The 22,435-nt window shown below is 42.7% G+C and overlaps 1 protein-coding gene across 1 annotated transcript in view; it reads left to right on the top strand.

Annotated features, from left to right (window-relative positions):
* Nucleotides 1–22,435, top strand: part of grin3bb (glutamate receptor, ionotropic, N-methyl-D-aspartate 3Bb) — a 42,657-nt gene that overhangs the window by 15,683 nt on the left and 4,539 nt on the right. Inside the window, exons 2-9 of the mRNA XM_029500217.1 lie at nucleotides 9,673–10,313; nucleotides 13,189–14,281; nucleotides 15,450–15,595; nucleotides 16,305–16,420; nucleotides 19,846–19,997; nucleotides 20,438–20,602; nucleotides 20,960–21,027; nucleotides 21,245–21,827. Of these exons, the coding sequence (XP_029356077.1) occupies nucleotides 9,673–10,313; nucleotides 13,189–14,281; nucleotides 15,450–15,595; nucleotides 16,305–16,420; nucleotides 19,846–19,997; nucleotides 20,438–20,602; nucleotides 20,960–21,027; nucleotides 21,245–21,827 (2,964 nt within the window). The remainder of the gene's footprint in view (nucleotides 1–9,672; nucleotides 10,314–13,188; nucleotides 14,282–15,449; nucleotides 15,596–16,304; nucleotides 16,421–19,845; nucleotides 19,998–20,437; nucleotides 20,603–20,959; nucleotides 21,028–21,244; nucleotides 21,828–22,435) is intronic.

Genomic DNA, 22,435 nt, shown 5'->3' with positions numbered 1-22,435 from the left:
GGGCAAGGAAGGTTTTACCGTTATCCACTGAGGTAGAGGAAATCATTCCAGGGGTTTTACTGAGGGTCAGAGCTTTTTATGAAAATGTAAAATTGGTATTTTTAAATGTCTATGCACCAACTAATGGGGTGGATAGGATGGTCCTTTTTTATGTTTTATGTGATGCTCTGAAAGCCAGCCATAGTGAGGAGTATTTGTTTTTAGCGAGTGATTTTAATTGCACAGAAAACCCAGAGTTGGACAGAAATCACCTGGAACCTCACCCCGGGTCATCATGCAGGCTCAGACAGCTGACAAAGGCTCATGATCTTCATGATGTTTGGAGTTTTCCATAGAAATTACTATAGCCAGCCAGGAGGTTTGCCTCTGATTTCTACAAGGAACTGCACAAGTGAGAGATTGTCCAGATGTGCAAAGTTTCCTCACTGGTCTTCCTCAGGTTGAATGCGACAGAAACCTATTGCTGTAGGCCGATCTGACTCTAGAAGAACTGTACATGGCCTTGATGAGTTTACAGAGTGGCAGAGCTCCAGGTATTGACTTTCTGGTCCGTCCTTGGAGAAGACCTGCTGGAGGTGGGCTCTGACAGTCTGCAGAAAGGACGGCTGCCTCTAAGCTGCAGGAGGGCCGTCATCATGCTGCTCCGCAAGAAAGGGGAGCTGCTGTGCACAGACTATAAGATCCTATCCAAAGCGCTGGCCATGAGACTGTGACATGATGGTGTCCATAGTGCACCCTGAGCAGGATTACTGTGTGCCCAGCAGGCTCATCAGTGATAGTGTGATGTTTTAGACCTCTCCAGATTTTTTGCTACTGATACTACATGTACCAACAAGTTTGGTGTGTCAGAGAGGTGCCCTGTTCTGTGATCATCTATGGAGATTTATTCCATTCATTACGTAACTAATTTATCACGAACAAGCTCTGATTTCAATATGATCTACTCAGGTTTTATGTTCGTATTGTCAACATTGGCAAACTTGCTTTAAAAAAAAAAATAAAAAAAATCAGAGTCCGTGCTGACGGTAGTCGGAACAATATTGCAAATTATCCACATTATTGTCTGCATTTTCACGTTTTGTTGAAGTGCAGTTCGGTGTAGTTGTTTGTTTAGTGCGTGTATTTATTTGCTGGTTCTTGTTTGTGTGTGTTTTCCGGCCAGGCTCATTCTGGTCGGTGTCCCTCCACTATGGCGCTGACTTCTCTCGGTTGTTGCGGAAAGACACAGCGTTAAAGTGTCCGGGTGTCCACACACCATGGAGGAGGTGGCCCTGGCTATGGGGGAGCTGGTTGGCATTAAGTTGGCTTCCTGGATGAACGGAGTGGTGGTCCTGCTGCTCCTGGATGAGGTCAGGACGGTGGAACAGGTGGTAGAGAAAGGAGTCACTGTAGGGGGAGTTTACCCTCCGGTGCTGCCGCTCCAGCGAAGAGTCCAGCGAAAAGTGATTATAAGTAACATCCCTCCGATCATTAAAAATGCAGACCTGTGCAAAGCCCTGTCCAGGTATGGACAGGTGGTCGGGCCTGTTAAAAGGGTGCCTTTAGGCAGTAAGTCACCAAAGTTAAAGCACGTGGTCTGTCACAGAAGACAGGGCCACAATTTGATTAAAGAAAACAAGTCCCCCTGAACCTGACCCTGACCTTTAAAGCTGAAGGTTTTAACTATATGATCCAGCTTCCTCTAGGATTTTTTCGTGAGTAATTAACGTTGCATTAACTCCAATAGGGTTAGGGTTAGGGTGAGGCTGTGCTGTGAAGGTGGAGAAATGCAGCAGCAGTGTATTTGTGACAATTAAAAAAAAAATTTGAATTTGAATTTAAATGCATGTGGAAGAAACACTGATCTTTGTCACATCCGACACGATGAAGTGTTTTGGCTGTGAAGCTGATGGACACCTGGATCGGGCTTGTCCTGAGGCCAGGCAGGAGGCCGTGAGTTCGGGCTCAGGCCCTCTGGCAGTTTGGGTTCAGGTCCGCCTGCGGATGTGATGGAAACAACAGAACTGATGGAGGAGAGTGGAGGGAGGGAGGAGGACAGTCAGGTAGACTGCGGTATGACAGATGTTTTGATGGAGGACACTGGTGAGGTCACAAGACTCACCTTGAAAAATGACAAAAGGAAGAAACAGGGAAGTAAAAATGATGAGATGGGCTTTAATACTAGTCCTGCTGGCTCCCTCTGATGAGGAGAAAGAGGACAGTGAACTGGAAAAGAGCAGGCCCTACTCATTGGAGAAAATAAGGAGTTTCTTAGTGGAGACCAAAGGTCAGAGGGCAGTGAAGGTGGAGGTGTTTACTGACCTCCATGGCTTTATAAAGTCTGTAAAGCAGCTGAGAAAGGAGCAGGCATTTAGAGACCTAGAGGTTAGCAGACTAAAGAAATGATGACCAAAGCAAAATATGCACTCCTGAATGACGAAGACGAAGACGATGATTATGTTTCCGTACATCCTCTTTTTAACGATCTGTGCTTCTTTTAGAGCGTCTTTTTCTTCCATCATGGCCAACATCTACATCGGGTCTTTTAACATCTGTTAGGCAGTTAGAGCACTGGAGGAGCATTCTGTCTGCACACAAGCTCCTCCTGCTGACGGATTACAGTGCTGGTGTGGCTGTCCCCTGTCCCAATGACCCTCCCAAGTGTCTGTCCGTGGTAGTCTGATGGTGCAGTGTCTGAACAGGAAGAAGCTGCAGAGAGCCGACTGAAGAGCTCACCTGGGCCTAAGTGAGGAGGTCCGACCTGAGTGGAGGAGCCTCTACAAACCCCCACTCAACAAAAAGGTGGCAGACTTTCATGGAATTTCAGCAGTAAACGCCTTCATCTCCATCCTCGACCTGTCCGTCTTGAGCCTGAGATCTTCCGGGGCCCTCTCACATGTACCCAAAACTCGGCTGGTCACTAAAGGGGACCCGGCCATTGCTGCCCGGGCTTCTCAGTTGTGGAACACCCTGCCTGGAGATCTCAGGCAAGCGAACTTTGTTTTGAAAGGTGCTCTACAAATAAATTATTCCTATTCTTATTATTATCTCCAACAGTGTCCATTCTAGGGCTGGGCAGTATGACCAAAATTCTATATCACTGTATTTTTCAGAATTACTCCAGTTTCACGTTTTTTTTTTGTTGTTGTTGTTGTTGTTGTTTTTTTATGCATGATTCAATGTTGACCACATTTTCCACCAATTGAGAGAAGATTAACTGCATATTCATGGCAACACATTAGTGCCAAAAAATGCTTGCGTGATAAAACACATTCAGGCGTATTATATTATTTCACACGCGTAGATTTTAACTGCAAGAGCGCACTTAGAAGAAACTGCTCCCTGAGCGAGGAAAAAAATGCTGCGAGTGAAGAAGAATGTGTGACCAGCGTGCCAAACCACCATTTAAAAATCACCCTGCTCTCTCGAAGTTGATTCCTGATCGCGCAGGCATTTGTGATGAATGAAAACATTGGGTTATGGAAAATTTCATACAAGTATGCTAGCTCTGGTTAACAATATGGACTAACTAATACCGTTATAGACTATACAAAGACTAATGTTGATGTTTATCGACACTAACATATTTCTCAGAAACATATTCCTTCTTTCTTGCAGCACTCTTTTCCTCGCTTGGGGAGCAGTTTCCTCTGAGTGTGTACTCGCAGTTAATATCTACGTTTGTGAAATAATATAACACGCCCGAAGGTATCATTTAGCATGCAAGTGCTTTTTGGCACTAATGTGTCGCCATACCGCTGGTTCAGAGCTTCCTCCATCCATGTCACCATGCTCAGCAACTCCACTATTATTTCCACTCTGTTCCGTCGCGCAGCAATGAAAAAGGTCCCCGGTGAAACAATTTACCAATGCACTGCATTCTGGACATGTTTAGGCTATTTAAACCAGTGTTGCCAGTATATGAAAAATTCATATCATAATAAATATAAAAATCGGTTTTTGGTACGAAACATTATACCGTCCAGCACTAGTGGTGCCGTAGAAACAGTCTTCCACTGTTTCTCTCAGTGCCCTCGGTTCTGCCCCCTGTTCTCCCTGCTGGACAGACTGCTCAGGAAGGCAGGGGATGTATTCCCTCTCCAGACCTTCTTCCTGGGCTTTAGGTACAGGAGGGCCAACAAAACCAAGAGCCAACTGAACAACTTCATCCTGAGACAATCCAAAATAGCTGTCTACGTGACTAGGAAGAGGAAAATTGAGGACAATGTGGACACTGATGTGATCTTACTGTTCAGCAGGATGGTGAAAGCCAGAGTCCAGACTGACTTGAAACATTACAGAGAGATGCAGGGCCTGGATCAGCTTAAACAGATTTGGTTCTGTGTTCGGTGCAGGAGAACCAGCTCATCTTTTCAGACCAGCTGCTCTGATCTGTTTGTCTGTTTGTTTTTTTAAGGGACCAAAAATGTGTGAACTGACCTGTTTTTTCTTTAACGGGTGAAATAAAGTTGACTGGAAAATCAAATCTCTCTGTCTTTGTCTGTTTGTGGGTAATCGAAACATCCTCTCAGTTTGTGGATCAGATTCTCTCCGTGTGCTTCCCTGATCCATTGATTTTGGGAGGCGAGAACCGAATCTTATGGTTACCAGACCCTGTCATCTTTGTCCCATGTCATCCTCACCATTTGTCATATCATTCATTGTATCATGATTCAGTCACAGAAGGTCTAACGATGTAGGATGTGATGTCATAAAGTGAAGGGAGCTTGGCTTCATTTATGGCTTTCATCGTCAGGGCTTACATTTGAAGAACATTCAACATTTATTCCAGGTTTACAGTTTTACTTTTTCAGGCAGAATGCTCCATGCCCTAGTAACAGCAGAAATACCCCGGGGTAAATCTTAGCCAGTTACGCTTGCAGTGAATATTTCTGCCCGTGCTTGTTGAAGACAAGCAGTAATCCCATCCTCTTCCTCTGATTCTAATGTTCCAGCCTTCACAGCTTTTGAGCGTCATGACATGAAGATGAACATGAAGTGATGCTGCAGCTGGTAATGAATGTATTGCGAACAGTCAGTAAATCTGTCAGTCAGTCAGACAGACTGACTTCACTTTGAATATTGAAGAGAATATTTCTAAACAGCGAATTATCATGAGACATTAGAAGATCATCAATAATTCAGATTGTGTCAGTCTGCCAAAATCTGCCCCACTCCCCCAAAAAAAGGTTTATGCTGGAAGTGCATCAACTGCTAAGCAGTGGCGGATCTCGGATTTTTTTAAGCAAGGGGCCATATTTCTCACAGAGGGGCCAAGTATTTGTCCGACATGCATGCAGTCACATTTCTGATAAAGCATATAGATTTCACCAGTCTTTTCCAAGCTTTTTCAAACACTACATTAACAAAAGCTTAACTAACAGCTTACTGCTGCTTCTTAATTTAATGTTTGTCAGCTTTTAAATTAAAATGAAGAAAAACACAAAACTTTGAAGCAACGGCGGCGATTTCAAACATTAATGGCAACCCTGGGGATTTCTGACTTACCAAGAATCTCTAGAAAACGTTGACTGCCATCAAGCTGTTCTTGGCGTCATCTCCAGCCCACATGTGGTATTGTTGTGTTAATTTGTTGTGTTGTGTTCAAGTTAGTCTTCTTCTGTCAGTTTTATTGATGGTGGACCTGCCTATTTGCCACACTACTGCCACCAAAGGTTCGGCGTTGAATTGCATTCACCTATAACCTTTCATTCTCTCACAAAACGACAGATGAATGACAGGACAGGGGCATTTCAGGGGGCCAATCAGATTTCAGATGGTGCCATTGCCCCTGTGGCCACACCCCTAGAACCCAACCAATAAATGGGGTCCACCAATGTGTGAACTGGGGTTTCAGTGTGTGTCAGATCACTGACAAGGAAGAGGAGAAGCCAGATGTAGATCAATCTTCATCACAGCCCACACAACCACAAGATACTCTGCAGTGACATTTTCTAAGCTTTCTGACCAGCAGTTTGAAGTGAGCTGCTTCACTATTATCCTTGGCAATGTCTGAATCTGTCCCTAACTCCCCCAGCTGCTAATTCAAACTTGATTGAAGATGTGAGTTTGTGTCAACCATGCGCTCACCCACCTGTCACTCAGAGGACATGTCCTTCATTCTCTATAAAATTGGCTACGGATACCAGATACCAACTTTATTTGGTCTAGACTGTAGACATGTTTATTTCTGGTGTAGTGACACATATTAGCATAGACTCTGTGGTACTGACTCACTACTGGTCAGACAGTCAGTCCAGCTGGTCTGTGGAGGTGCAGGTCTTGTCTCCACAGTGTTGGCTTCATGTTTCAGAAACACCTACTGATAGCTGAACTCATGATTTAATAGGCAGACATGGTCTGAAGGAGGTGAAGGCGAACTGGCCTGTGTGCAGCAGAATGGTGTTCAGCTGGCTTTGGGCCTGTGTGATTGGGCAGAGCAGTGATTACCTAAATGTAGGACGTAAGTGTAATATCTTCGCTGGCTGATGTTGAATCATCGATCTGTCTCCTCTTTAATCAGATGCAGCTGAGCTTTTAGTGAGATGAAACTTCTGTTTGAATGCAGATGGAGTACTGATGTAGTACTGACTGTTGTCTGATGTAGTACTGACATAGAGATGACTGAGGGCTGACGTAGTACTGATGTAGTATTGACTGAGAACTGATGTAGTACTGACAGAATACTAACGTAGTACTGACTGGAACTGATGTAGTACTGGCTGAGACTCAACCTGACAGTACTGATCTAAGCTTTGATATAGTGTTGAGTGCTTAAGATGACTCAGCTGAAATGCTGTCGTCATGGTCACAGGATTGAATCACTTGCTTTTATTTCACATGATCTTTCTCGGCTGGTCAGATTGATCCTAATGTTCAAACGTGGATTTGATCTTTAAATGGAGTTTCAAATTTTGGGAAGTGGTTTGTGACTGTGTTTTTTTGTCCACAGACTCAATGTGAAATGTGAGGAGGACTCAGTTTCCTGTGGACTGAGTCCCTCAGGTTAATCTGCTATCTGGGCAGAATTGGCTTTAATCAAAGTAGCCGTTTGTGTCACAGTAACCTCGATTTATATTTTTGCAGAAAGAGATATAGCAGGTAGCTTCATGTTTATTTATGAGATCAGAAGCTTCAGTCTCCTTTTCTTCAGTTCTGAATCGAATCACTGCCTATGCCAATGACTTTCACATGTATATCTTCTCTTATGCCAACAAAACAAATGCAATAAATAGAGAAAAACAAGCTGTCATACAACTTCCCTTTTTATCCATTATCAGAGGTGTACAGTTTTCCAGTGGTCGCATCCAGTCCATCGTCCTGTCTCAGTCCGGTAATCATGACCTTGTCTGTTTGTTTCACTTCTGATCTCTGGTTTCTCTCTGATATGTGAAAAATTGGAAATCTAATTTAAAAAATTAAGCTCCTTTCATTTTTTCTGACATGCCATCTCCTTGTCTTTATATTTTATTTACACCTTTTTGAATCACTTTATTCATCCTGTTTCTGTGCTTTGATATAATTTCTGTTTCTCTGTTTTATTGTTTCACTTCCTGAGAGTGGACAACAACAGACTCACATGGTGTGACATGAACCACAACATTTTGGGAACTGATTGAGTATTAATACAGTTCACTGTAGCTGCTCTGATGCTGTTTATTCGTCTCTGTTAACCTTGCTCCTCAGTCAGGTTCAACTCTTGTTGAAATTTCAGGATTACCCAGCTTTTTTCTCTCACTTTAAAGCTTCAGCTTGTTTACCATTCAGCTCTTTCATTAAGCTGAACCTTTCTCATGGCTTGGTTTACAGTCAACACCACAAAGAAAGGGAGCTGTCTTGGACTTCAGGAGGCAGTGTAGTTCAGAACCAATTGCAAACAACAGGGGCTGTGTAGAAAGCGTCCCTGGAAACCATGACCTCCGATGATCCTGAGGCCTGTATTACAAAGTTAGATTTCAGCTTGGAGAGGTAAATTCAGGGTTAACCCTGGGTTTTCAGTCTCAGAAAGATGGTTTACTTTCTATCGGGGTACGTTGGGATGGTAATGTACGCAGAGCACCTAACCTGCAGGTATATAAACCAGCCTACTGACCAATCAGTTGCCTTGGAAAATGACCTGCCCATTTCCAGGCAAGCCCATTAGCATGGGTGCTAGAATTGCCAGAGGAGCTCTCAGGAGAGAGATAAAAGTTCCTGACTGAATTAACCCTTATGATAGCCCAGACGAGGTAAAGGGACTTGCTCCCCAGGGTTGCTCTTATTTCAGTTTATTCCAGCTCTGCTCCACTGGGGTTGAAATTGAAATAATGTAAAAAAAAAAAAAAAAAAAAGCTGAAACATAAATTTGTGGGAAACATACAGTAAATCTTGCAGATTTAATATTAAAATCCCAGTAATTTACACATTGGCAGAGTCAGCGCTTTTTTTTTTCCTGGCATTCTTTGTGGCTTCTGGCAGCTGCAACTACATTTTGCTGAATTATTGATTTTCAGTCTTCATATTATCTTAATATTATAGTTTTCTCCTCCATTCTGAAATAGGGAGCTCTTTGTGTCTTTTCCATGATGTGATTGGTCGTATTCAGCAAACTTCCCCTTTTATATGAATGGGCACTGATCTCGAAGGGAAAAACCTGGGTTCAATTAGCAAGTTGATGACTGGCTTAATGAGACCCTTAAATGACTCTTTGACACAGCAAATTTTACTTTAGTCAAGGTAGTTGGTGCATTTCTTCATGTTTCTAAAACCAGTTTTGCTTTATTCAGTAATTTCCTACATTACCCAGGATGCCTTGGGACAGAAAGGCCCTGCAGGTGTGAACCGGACGTGTCAGCTGTTTAGGGAAGCAGAGAAGCATGAACAGTGGGTTCAATAACAATGACTCAGCTGGATTTTATTTATCCTTCAGGAAACCTTTAGTGCTTCAGTCGGCACAAATACAGAAACTGGTAGTAGGTTCCTAAGTGAACTGGTCTTAGTGAAACACAATGTTCAATGTAGGACCCAACAAGCTATTCAACAAAGAGACCAAATGTATGGAGTTTGTGACATCACAGGTCACATGCTCTAAATTGTCCTGGCTCGTTTGAACTGTTGAGCAGAAAAGCTCTTGACTGATGCATAAGAAAAAGTTAGTGCAGTAAATTCATGGAAAATTAAAGTTGACAGTGAGTTCAGTCCCATCTTACATCCCATTCGGCAGAATATCCAGTGTGATGTCTTCCTATCACTTTAAACCCTAAAAGATCTTCCTGTCAGAGAGTTGTCACAGTGACGGCGGACATAGACTGAAGCACCTGACAAACACAGCCTGCCTTTATATCCCTTCCGGTACTGACACAAATCAAAGCTGTTGTTGAAGTTGTGTAGACACATTCTCATAAGTGATATAGTACCATTTAAATTCCTCTGTAGGCCAGCGATCAGCTGATTAATGACCATGAATTTGGCAGCAACTTTAATCAGGACAAACCTCTGACATTGGTCAAGAAAGATTTTTTTGGTTTTGGAATGTTCTCCAGAAAAAGATTGGACCTCTAGTATTTCACTGGATGAATTGCCAATGATTGATTATCTGGTCTTTGATACATTTTTCTTCTTTTCTTTGACACTGACATGTTCCCCTCTTGGCTGGTTTTCCTCCTGGATGGTTCTCCTCCTGGTTGATGTCGTCCTCATCCCTGATCCATGTAGAACCGATTCCACCTACAGATGATGACAGGGTTTCCAGAGTCCAGTCTGTCTGATCTGTTGGTGACAGTTCTGCAGCAGTCCGGTTGGAGGGCAGGCAAGGTGGTTCTGTGTCAAGGCTGGGAGGAAGCGCGAGGTCTCCTGCGGCTCCTGGAAGGCCGGAGTGGTGCGTTGTGGAACGGTGGGGGCAAGGTCACCTGGCACCAGTGGACCATTCTGAACTTGACGCGGTCATCCCACGATGACACGCAGATTCATGACTTCCTGTTTCAACACTTCAAGCAATTCCAGTCCCCACCGGCTTCTGTGCTGCTGTTTGGGACTGACCTGCAGTGTGTGGCAGCAGTCCTGCGCAGTGCCCAGGACCTTGGCCTCACCTTACCCATGGTGCGCTGGGTACTGGGCCAGCCACTCAACCCTGATGCACTACACGCTATCGGGCTGCCACTCGGCCTGCTGGCCTATGGACAGGTGGAAAGGAAACCACTTGAATTTTATGTCAGAGATGCTCTACAGCTTGTCACCAGGGCTGTTGCTGCGGCAACCATGCTAAGACCGGACCTGGCCCTGATTCAGAACATGGTGAACTGCTACGACATACCCAACAAGCACCAGGTCTTGTCTTCAGGACAGTACCTCACAAGGTAAATCATATACGCATTTTATGTTTATGTTTGAAAACAAAAGGAGGGACGAAAATGTGTAATGTATGTCATTTATGGAGTAATTCACTTTCCCGTTTCCTCTATTAATGCTAAGGTTCCTTGATATTCTGTTATGTTTAGCGAATTCCTCAGTGGAAGGGTTAACATTTTGGCACTTCCATGATTCAAGGCAGTTCTGTCTTTTTGTCCTGCACCCAGTTACAAACTGTAATTTTATTTAGAACCATTTTATTATTACTATGATATATATTTTTTTAGATTTTCTTCTGTTCTCTGTCAGAAGCTGTCACTTTTTTACACAGCTAAAAGATATTTTTGGAGAGAACAGCTTAGCGTTATCCCCATGTCCACAAAGTATAATATACTTTACTACATTACATTAATTTATGCATTGCAATCTGATTACATTGTGTATTTTATTGATTTATCTTAATTCATCTGTGATTGTGTTCTTCTGAGAAAGTAATTTATTGTGAGGCTTTTATATGAAACACAACTCATATATCACAGTCCATTCATTCACCTTCTACTGCTTATCCGTTTCTGGGTCGCGGAGGGTGCTGGAGCCAATCCCAGCTCACTCTGGGTGAGGGCGAGGTCACCCTGGACAGGTCAACAGTCCATCACAGAGGCAGACAGAGACCAACAATCACTCACATTCAGACATACAGACAATTTAGAGTCACTCATTAACCCAAACATGATGTCCTTGAATGGTGGGAGGAAACCCACACAGACACAGGGAGAACATGCAAACTCCACCCAGAAAGGCCCCAGGCCCAGGAGCTGAACCCATGACCTTCTTATTGTGGGGCAACAACACTAACCACTACAGTGGACTACAGTCCAAGTTTTATTCATACATTTTTTTTCTATATTTTATGCAAAATCAGTTTTACAGTAATGCAGGTTATTTTGTCATTTGTTACTGAATAAGAGGCCACAGGGATCAAGTCTAAAAATAATGAATCCTTTTCAAAGTAACTAATATACAAGGGCTAGTATTTTTGTTCCTAAACACGCTCCAACACTGCTGTTGAGGTTGAGAAATTTTAACTTGTTAGATCTTAGCAAATGTTTAACAAAGCAAATTTGTGTAAATTACCATTTCTTCAGCATTTTGTCACATATGCATTTACAACAGCAAGAACCTCAATACAGATGAAGAGGCAGAAAAACATAGTTCAGTGACTTTATTTACACAGTTGGATCCAAAGGCCTCAGCCAGCAAGGGGACAGGTCCATTCAGTTGGTCAAAACATAGCTGAAGCAGACAAAAGCACTAAAGGAAACCCAGGAGCAGAGGGAACACTGGCTTGTATGGGAGAAAATTCTGCGTTGTCAGACATAGCCATAGTGTGAGCCGTAACCAAGGAACAGATGAGCTGAAACACTGAAACTGAAATAAAGAGGATAAAACATTTACTGCTGGATTGAGTTTCCTTGTAGAAAAAGATCATAGGAGAGCACAGAATGACATTTTCTGATAAAAAAAACCCCAAGTAACAAAAAGACAAAAATTGAAGTATTAGAGAATTAATGTTAAATTCTCCGACTAATCATCAGATGAGAGTAACCAATCAACCGGGACATGATTATCTTTGGCAGGGGGTGCAGGCTCTACACAGGGAAGCCCCAGGCCCAGGAATCGACCTTCATGCTATAAGGCAACTGTGCTAACCACTAAGCCTCCCTGCTGCCTGCACTAAATCCTCGCTGCTAAAATATCAAAACCTTTTAGTTGAAATTCAACTGCTGAATAAATGACTGCTAAAAGGCAGCAAAAGCAGTTACCTTCAGTATTTAATGCAGTAGATCTGTGTAACATAACATGTGCAACATTTTCAAATAATTTATTCCTCTACAGCCTCAACAGAAACACAAGGCTTATTTATTAAATAGGTTTGTGGTTCAGATCAAGAAAAAGACAACAGGAAAACAAGAAGAGAGAAAAAACAGCAAAGGCAAATATTAAATGATAATGCTGAATAATAATATTAGGTAGGTTTTCTACCTGGACTGGAGCCCAGCTGTGGTGACCTTTATATCAGCTCTCTTAGCTGATGCAGATCAAAGCGAACACCATGAGGTGGTTGGAGCTGCAACAGAGTCAGACTCAATTTGACTGTGTTGAGATTAAGAAACATTTCTGCTGCACTGAAGATTCAGGACTTCAGTGGCATCCGTGATTCTTGACTGAAGTCTAGAACAAGGACTGCACCACGACTCACTGAGATATCTGGAAGAAAGGTCTCTGGTGAGATGGAAGAAGCATTATACCTGAAGAAGTTTGTGACGGTGATGCTAACCTCTTTAGCTTCCACAGAAGACGTTACTGAACAACTATAGTTTTTTATGTCCAGGGAATTGTTGAGGACCTAGAAACTGCTGACGCTTTCAAGGGTTAGGGACATGACCTTTCCTCTTCTTTTGGCCTCTATGTGTGCATGTACTAATTTCTGGATTAGAAATTACCTCCATTTTACTATTCGTCCTGGTTGTCTGCCCTGCCCTGATGCATTTCACCTTTGTTCAGTTCGTGTTTATGCAACTTGGTCTCTGTATAATTCACTGACTGGTGTGGAAACAAATTTTAAACAAAGATAAAAACTCTTGAAAACTCTTGAAAAAGTAAATTATTCCACCCCCAGAATCCAGAGACCATTTAATCAAAAACCCTCTTTTTAGAACGATAGCTGATGTGACTTATTGACTTATTGAGTCTATCACTTTTGGTCTATGTGATGTGGAAAACTTTAGGCTAAAAGCAGAACTGAAAAGGGACATCTCTTAGCAGAGGCTTCACCACCAGCAGGTTTAAGTAATCCTAGGTTTTTGGTTTTTTGTCTTGCAGGTTTCTGTTCAACACATCTTTCTCTGGTCTCACGGGTCCAGTCCAAGTACACCAGAACTTGTCTCAGGTCCTCACTTTGATGCGGTTTCACATCTGGAGCCTACGGCGGGACGCTTTAGGTCAACCCACCTGGGTGACAGTTGGCAGTTGGGAAGATGGTGAGCTGCAGGTGGAAGACCAGGAAGTCTGGCGGGGACCCAAACATCAGCACAGGACAGAAGGGATGGGTGGGAGGACCAGGAGCCGCTGGAGGGTGGGAATACCAGTGGAAGGAAGTCGTGTCCGAGTGGTGACTCTGGTGGAACATCCATTTGTGTTCACACGGGATGTAGATGACGAGGGCAGTTGTCCAGCTGGTCAGTTCTGCCTGGATGCTGGGACCAACAATTCAGAGACTCTGGAGAGGTTGTTCAGGGAGGTGGCAGCTGGGAACAGTAGCTTCCTGCCTCCAGAGTATAGCAAGTGCTGCTATGGATACTGCATTGACCTGCTGGAGAAGCTGGCTGAGGACCTGGGCTTTGAATTCGACCTTTACATTGTTGGAGACGGAAAGTATGGTGCCTGGAAGGGGGGGCGCTGGACAGGGCTGGTGGGGGATCTTCTGAGTGGACTGGCAGAAATGGCTGTCACCTCCTTCAGTATCAACTCAGCTCGGAGTGAGGTGATTGACTTCACCTCGCCCTTCTTCTCCACCAGCCTCGGTATCCTAGTGCGAAGTAAAGACACAGCAGCCCCTATTGGAGCGTTCATGTGGCCCCTGCATTGGTCCATGTGGGTGGGTATTTTCCTGGCACTGCACATCACGGCGCTCTTCCTCACGTTGTATGAGTGGAAGAGTCCATTCGGCATGACACCTCATGGACGAAACAGGATGAAGGTGTTTTCATACTCATCGGCTCTAAACCTATGCTATGCCATCTTGTTTGGACGCACCGTCTCTTCCAAGACGCCAAAGTGTTGGACAGGTCGATTCCTGATGAACCTGTGGGCCATCTTTTGCCTGCTGGTGCTGTCCAGCTACACTGCCAACCTTGCTGCTGTTATGGTGGGAGAAAAGACCTTTGAGGAGGTATCAGGGATTCATGATGCCAAGGTGAGATAATAACATGTCTTCTATGTTCGTTGCATTTCATTTGCCTGTTATCCTGATGTTTCTTGGTGGGTTCAGGTCCTGACCTGTCTGAACACTATCGGCCAATCTTTAGCACACCAAACAATAGCAAGCCAATCCTAGGTGTTACAGAGCCAGGTAAAAAAATATCTAGAGGAGGTGGTAAGCGTTTCTTAGCCTTGGGACCTAGTCCTGTTTCTGTTTCTTCCCAGATGTTGATGGTCATGTTTTGGTCGCAGGCAGTTAAAAGGATGGAGAGACAGCCAAGTCTTTATTCATTCACTCTCTGCTGCCTGTTGTGGAATAATTGTAGATGAAATTTGATCTGTGTATCACCTGCCTTGTCCTAATTACACTTTTAATTCAGCAGCGGATTGAACCGTAAAACACAAAGGTCTTTTACACAGCCAAGCAGGGGTGGGTGGGGGTTTAACTGATGTCCATCTGTGCGTGATTAGCTTTTTTAAATTCTGTACTCACTCAGTGCAGCTCTACGGCAGCTACTCAACAAACACTGACATGCTCTATGTTGTCTGTGATGTTTCGGATCAGCTCTTATTGGCTCCAGCTGCCATCCTGGACCTGAGACCTTTTACCATGTCACACTGAAGATGATGTTGATAAACAATTAATGTGTTAATCAGTATAAATGATCACAGACATAAAAACGAGTATTAACATTGACAGACTCAGCTGTTGATGTTGAGACCTTAAATGTGTTGTGCATATACGTATATCATGTTGTACAAGATTTGTTCATTTGTTTCCTGTTTTCATGGACGTTGAATGTTTGGGGAAAAAAGTAAACAGTGAGACCAATAATGGAGCACTGATTTTACATTAACACACACAAATATTTATATGTTGAAACTGGTTTAAATCTGCCTGATACGTCTGCTAATGAAGTAAAATTCCGCGCTTTTTTATTTTATGTTATATTTAAGTTTTTATTTGAGGTATATGAGAGCATGTGACCAGACCAAACCCAGCAGTTCCCCTGAAATTAAATTTACTGTTTGAGTCGCTAGTTATCTTTTTTGTGATCAGAATCACTGACTCAAAGGACCAATATCAATATGACTCCTAATTCAACCTGCTCATGTTCCACTGTCCCCTCCTCTCCTTTCAATCTTCTTTGCTGGTCTGTCAGCTCCACCATCCATCCCAGGGTTTTCGTTTCGGAACGGTGAGGGAAAGCAGTGCTGAGGATTACATGAAGAACAGTTTTCCAGAGATGTACGACTACATGCGTCGCTTCAATGAACCAACTACACCTGAGGGTGTCGCCACCCTCAAGTAAGAGCATGGATCCCACCTGGTAGTTGATCTGCAAGGGTTTCTGCCACTTTAACAATGACATGGTTATTTATTATTGATAACTTTGTTGTTGTGTTCATGTAGTTTGAGGCCGCATAAAAACAACCAGCTGATTGAGCTGTTAGTAGTATTAATGATTGTTATCTATAGGTGTGTTGTTGTCATTAGTTTCTGTAGTTGTTGTTTGTAGTGTTTATGGTTGTTGTCATTAGCGTCTGTGACTGATATGAGGAGTTTCCATATGTTGCTGGTTGATAATCGGATTAATTTGAATTTGTAGTTTAGGACATGAAATTTGGCCGACTTTGTCTTTGAACTCCCGTATTTCACAGAGGGCTGAGGTTGTCATTACCTGATGTGAGTCACATGTGCAGTCGGGTACACAATCTTGGAGAACTACTTTTGGCAACTCCACTTGGACAGAAATATTCATAATTTACAATAAAATGCAAAATAAGAACTATGAACTTGTGACACTTTGTTACTTTGTCCACAAGGAGTCATTTTGTGTGACTCCTGGAAGGAAAAACCAAGACAAAAAAAAAGAAAAGGAAAAAACTGTCTGAATAATTTCTTTGCAGTTTGTAGGTCAAGTTTGGTGTGAAAAAATTTGAGATTTTACTTTTAAGAATTATCACCCATCCCTAATTTCTGGTTACCATAGTAATTATGTTTCTCTGTGTTGAAGGACAGATCCTCCTCAGCTGGACGCCTTCATCATGGACAAAGCTCTGCTGGACTATGAAGTTTCCATTGATGCTGACTGTAAACTTGCAACTGTTGGAAAACCATTTGCCATCGAAGGTAACTCGTGACTCCTGTGTTTGTAAGGACGTAATTGAAGTTTAGACACTGGGGCATTCTTGGACTGTAATGGTTCTAGTGGTTTTAATGGTTGTTCTGGATCAAATCCATGGATGTTTTGCGGTTCAGACCTGCTTCCAGGATTTAGGTCAGTATCTGGTTTATACTCAGGTCTGTGTTGGGGAAGTTCAAGGAAAACATGGAGTGAGGTCTGCACCTTCTTGGCTTTATCTTCAGTTTAATTCTTTCCAGTTTTGAACATCTTCCTTACAGGAGCATGTTTCATGAAATTTCATCATCAGTGACATCTGGACAAATCAGAATAGAGGAACCTACACACACACACACACATGCACAGTTTAAAGATTCACACTGAGCTGTTCCCTGCTTCAGAGACTCTGCTGAGAAAAATCTGAATAAATAGTGTTGACACCTAAGTCACATTGCCTCAGTTGCTCTGGGTGTTTACACGTGTGTATGTGTGTGTACGTGTGTGTGTGTGCGTCTGTGTACGTGTGTGTAGACTATCCATTAAAGCTACTACAAAAAGTGCATCACATAAAATGGAATGAATAGTTGTGGGTGTAAGCCATAGGGTGGACACAAAGCAAAGCAAATCATATTTATTTATTCATTCATTCATCTTCTACTGCTTCTCCGTTTTGAGGGGTCGTGGGGGGTGTTGGAGAACGTGCAAACTCCACACAGAAAGGCCCCAGAAAGAAGCCTGTCATACAGACTTGATTCATGTAAGGGACGAACAATATGTCCTTGTCAAGAATGACTCCAAGATTCCTAATGGCGGAGCTGGAAGCCAAGGTAATGACGTCCAGAGTGGTCAAATGATTAAATAATGCTTCTCTAAGGTGCTTAGAGCCAAGTACAATAGCTATCGTTCAGAAGTAAAATGTTCCAGGTCATCCAGGCTCTTGTGTCTGTAAGACAATGCTGATGTCTGACTACATGATTTGTTTCATTTGGCTTCATTGACAAGTATAACTAAGTATCATCTACAAAGGAGTGAAAATTGATTCTGTGATCCCTGAAATATTGCCTAAAGGAAGCATATATAGGATGAAAAGGATAGGTCCAAGGATTGGCTGATTTTATTTGTAAAAAAAGCCCATAAAATCATCGCTGCTGTGAGCTAAAGGAATCAGTGGTTCAACTGAGCTATCACGCTCTGTCAGCCTGGCTACAGTGCTGCAGGGAAACCTGGGGTTGTTCTTGTTTTCTTCTGTAAACGCTGAATCGTAGGAGCTTCTGGCACTGCAAAGAGCTTTTTTTTTGTAATTTTTTAAGCTTTCTTTCAAAGACTTGGCAGAATTTATCTACAGTAATGGACCGCTGCTTCCTTTCCAATTTCCGTAATGTCTGCTTTAAGGCACAAATTTGAGAGCCACACCAAGGTGCCAGCCTCCTCTGTTTCATTGCTTTTTTTTCAGAGGAGCAACAAGATCAAGACTGGACCACAGTGAGGCCACAGTGCTATTCACAGGGTCGTCAATCTGTGTAGGGGAGCAGTCCTCCACTCAATTCAGACATGGCAATTTATCAAATGATGACGGAATATTCTCCTTAAATTTGGCCACAGCATTTTCAGATAAACATCTGCTGTAGCTGGATTTATTCCTAGATGCTGCGCAGCCCTTTACTGTAAAATCAAATGTTATTATGTTGTGATGGGAACGAAGAGGAGTGTGAGGAAATATTAATTGGTCAATTGTTATATGTTAAGACAAAATCAAGGGTGTGACTGAAACACTGATTGGTTCCTTCACACGCTGGGAAAGTCAGTTGAGTCGAATAATGACTTAGAACTATGGCTGTCACTGGCAACATCTACATGAATATTGAATTCACTCACTATAATGATTTTATTGGTATCGAGTACTAACTCTGATAAAAACTCTGATAATTTTGATAGAGACTGAGTAAGGACCAGGTGGACAATGTACTCTAACTAGCAGAACTGGTTTTTCCACTTTTCAAGCTAGAATGGGAGAGACTGAGGGTGAGGCTTTCTAAAGATCTATAACCGAAGTTTGGTCTACTGTAGGATTGATTAATAAACTGGAGTGAAATACCGCAGCCCCCCCCCCCTCCTCGACCGATGGTGCAAGGAATATGAAAGTTAACAGATTCATTCAGACCAACATCCTCATCCTGCTGCAGCAGGTTTCAGTGACACAGAATATATCAATAAGATGGCCAGTTGTCAGATAACTAGCAGGGATTTCAATGGCAGTGATGTAATAATTAATAATCTACATTTAATTTTTATTTAGATCCAGATTGGTGGTAGTTTTAATTTCAATTAAGCTTTTGTTTTTATCTCCTCTTCTGTTTACCTTTGATATAAGAGATTGACTAAATTCAGAAGGTCAGTTTCTATAGACATTGGTTCTTTTCTGTTCTGGTCATGCAAACACTGTGACTCGGGAATGTCAGCGTTTTTACTTTCTAGTAAAATTGGCCATATTCCTATGAGAGTGACACCCCCCATGGTGGGATGGACACTATCTCTCCTAATCAAAGATGTCTCCCCCAGAACGTTTTCCAGTTGTCTATGTAGCCCACATTGTTTTCTGGACAACAACCAGCGGTGGAATGACAACATGTGGCCATACTTGTCGTCACTGGTCAGATTGGGCAGGAGGCCAGAAGAAACTACGGTGTTTGACGTGAATTACAACCCTATTTATGCTTATCATTAGCCACCAGATACAGATAACACTGGATGTCGCCCGCTCTGGTCCCAGGGATGCACTTAACTATGGACATTGGTGTCACTAACTTCACATTCCTCAGAATACAATAACAAGAGCCAACACTGACAGAGAGCACCAGCACAGACTGCAGGGGACCGACAAGCTACACTAGCCTGAGTTGGACGAGCTATGATGTGGAGCCACACTTCCGGTTCACTAAGTTTCACCTCCATACCTATAAAAAACTGCATTTATGACATGCACCATTATCACTTAAGGAGGTAGAGGAGTAAACTAACCATGAAACACAGAACAGGAGAAAGTGTAGGAGAGAAAAGGAGAGCAAGAGGCCAATTTAGGAATTAGAAAAAAACAACAACAACAAAGTACTTAATTAACTGTGAGTTGAATGCCAATTTTACTCTATAAATCAAAGTGAATGCCAGAGATAAACCACAGAGATAGGCAACACAAAATCACACAGTACCACCAGTGATGTAACAGGCTTACATAAAGATGAAAATATTGTATTTTTCTATATTTACTTCAAGGCATCATGTTTATTTTTATGGTGAACAATGGCAATATGACTCATGTTACCAAGGGAAAGGCGTTCAGGAAGTAGAGTGATTGATGATGGACACCCGTTTCCATGATTGTGTGTAGATTATGGTATTGGGTTGTTGTTTATTGACTATTCATTATTGTCTCCAGGTTATGGTATTGGCCTGCCTCAAAATTCTCCTCTGACATCCAACATCTCTGAGTTCATCAGCAGATATAAATCAGATGGATACATGGACATGCTTCATGACAAGTGGTACAAAGTGGTTCCCTGTGGGAACAGGGTGTTCGCTGTCACTGAGGTCAGTCTACGTACGTTATATAAATGATATTAAACCAAAAACAACCGGTCTGTTAATTTGGCTTAGGGGTGTGGCACAGCAGCAGAATTTTAACACGAGTATTGATGTTTCTTGTTTTGATTATAGTATAAAATGTATGGACACAGCATGCTGAGAATACAGTGTTTCTTGTTTCCCACTGAGCTCTCACAGGTAAAACTGTATATATTTTATCATGACAAGTACTCACCCTAACCTGGTCCAAAGAGACTGTTTACAAACCAAAACCCACCTTTTGTCTGTTCTAGGGAAAATAAGGAAATAGTTTACACACATGAGAACATATAAATACATAAAAGTATCACTGAAGAAATTACAATGAATGTCTGAGACAATGTTTTGAGCCTCTGACAACCTGAGTCTGTCCGATTAAAAACATCACATGACTTTGTGTCTATCAGACTCTTCAGATGGGGATCAGTCACTTCTCAGGACTCTTTGTGTTGTTGTGTTTTGGAGTGGGCGGAGCTTTGCTGACTCTGGCAGGCGAACATGGTTTCTACCGCCTCATCCTGCCACATATCCGCCGCCGACAGAACCTCAAATACTGGCTGCATACCTCACAGGTGAGTGTCACTGTGTGTTACTTTAGTGGATGTAATTGTCTCTTGTGTTCAGCAAGACACGGAGATATTCTGAGTAACAGAAAATACACAGGGTTTCTCTCAGCTAAGTCACTCATCATTGCATGGCATTTTAGCATGACATGATGCTAAACAGCTTTGCGGCACACACCCTGGACTTCTTACCCTACCACCTAATGGAATAGCCACAATAAATCGCCTCTGCTACACTGATTCTACAGGTATTATAAAAGATAAAACATCAGAGAGCCTCTAACATCCTAATCAGGTGTTGAAGAGTTGGACAGAAAAATCCTAATAAGCCTCTTCAGTAGTGCCAACAAACTGTGTTTTTGACAGAAAATCCATCGAGCTCTGAACATGACCTATGAGGACGTGAAGAAGCAGCGAGCTGAGAAAGATAAAAGGTGTGTAAGTTTTGTACTGATGTGAATTTAACAAAGATTGACTGACTTTAAAGTCGATTTATATTTGTGATGATGAATCTAAATGAGTTCCTGTTTCATCACTTTATCTCAAGGTCAACGTAGGCACTTTTTCATTTTGAGGCTTTGAGCCATGACATATGGCTCTTAATACCCGTGTCAGTGTGTCTAAGAACAGACTGTGTTTCTCTATCCTCAGCTGCAACCTGCAGAAGCCTCAGCCCTCTAATGCCCCCCCCGTCCCACTAACTTCTGGAGTTGCATCAAAGTGGAACAACGAGACCAATAAAGATGCCGCCGTGGCTGATGCTATGAAGGATGTGCGGGACTTCAAACGAGTTCACTTCAACCTGGAGACCCTCAACACACGCCGCCTGCTGGCTCGTATTGCTGCCTCTGACGACAAAGGAGGTGTGGTTAAAGGTGAGGGAGAGCGGCCAGTCTGGCTCAAGTCAAGACCAAGCACAAGACAGTGTGAGAATGGAGGACCAGTTAGTTCGTTGGCCAGCTTAGTGCTCTCCCTCCCCTCGTCATCATCCTCCTCTTCTACTTCTTCCTCTGCTCAACCCAATGTTTCCGTTCTTACAAGTGTAGCCCCTTCTTCTGAAGCAGCAGCCCCATTACCTGTTGCAGTGCCCCCCCCCCAACCCGGAGAGCTGCAGGAGCTGCAGGACCAGATTGAACAAATGAGGGAGAAACTAAGGACGGCTTTAGCCAGGAGGGCTGAGATCCAGACCACTATGGCAAAACCTGTTGCCATCGTGACAAACAACCTGACTCCCGTAACAACAGTAACAAGCCTAACAATGACAGTGACATCAGGAGCCCCGCCCAACCTCATACCTACTGTTGCCCCAACAAAACCCCTCCCTGCCAATACAAAGTGCGTAACTACCATGACAGACCCACCTCACAAAGTCCTGTCCAAAGTCCGGCCCCTTCCCAGCAGAATGGCCAGTCAGAGGAGGTGATCCTCTGTATGGGTCACATGACCCTCAGCACATGGCAGCCATTTTAATCGGTTGAGATTTAATAAATAAAAATTTAGTTTTTAAATGCCGTTGTCAAACACAAAAAACAGAAGGAAGAGAAACAACAGTGTGGGGATATTTTCCACCTTCATTTAAAGTTAACTAGATTAGATACTGCAGTTAAATAGTACAAACAATTTACAACTTAATCTGGTTAGGATTAAACCTTCATTGGATTAACCACCATTATTAAAAACCATTACAATTCTGTGTAAATTGAGTCATTCAATTTTTGAATGAACATTTTTTTAAATCAATATTTTGTTGAGTGCACACATAACACTGGTGCATATACATGAACATACATGACAACAATGGTAGGTATACACAATATAGTGACTTAATTTTTACCAAACAAA

This window comes from Echeneis naucrates, chromosome 4 (genome assembly GCF_900963305.1).
Source record: "Echeneis naucrates chromosome 4, fEcheNa1.1, whole genome shotgun sequence".
NCBI lineage: Eukaryota > Metazoa > Chordata > Actinopteri > Carangiformes > Echeneidae > Echeneis > Echeneis naucrates.
The sequence above is the reverse complement of the archived record's forward strand: the minus strand, read 5'-3'. Positions and strand labels throughout refer to the sequence as shown.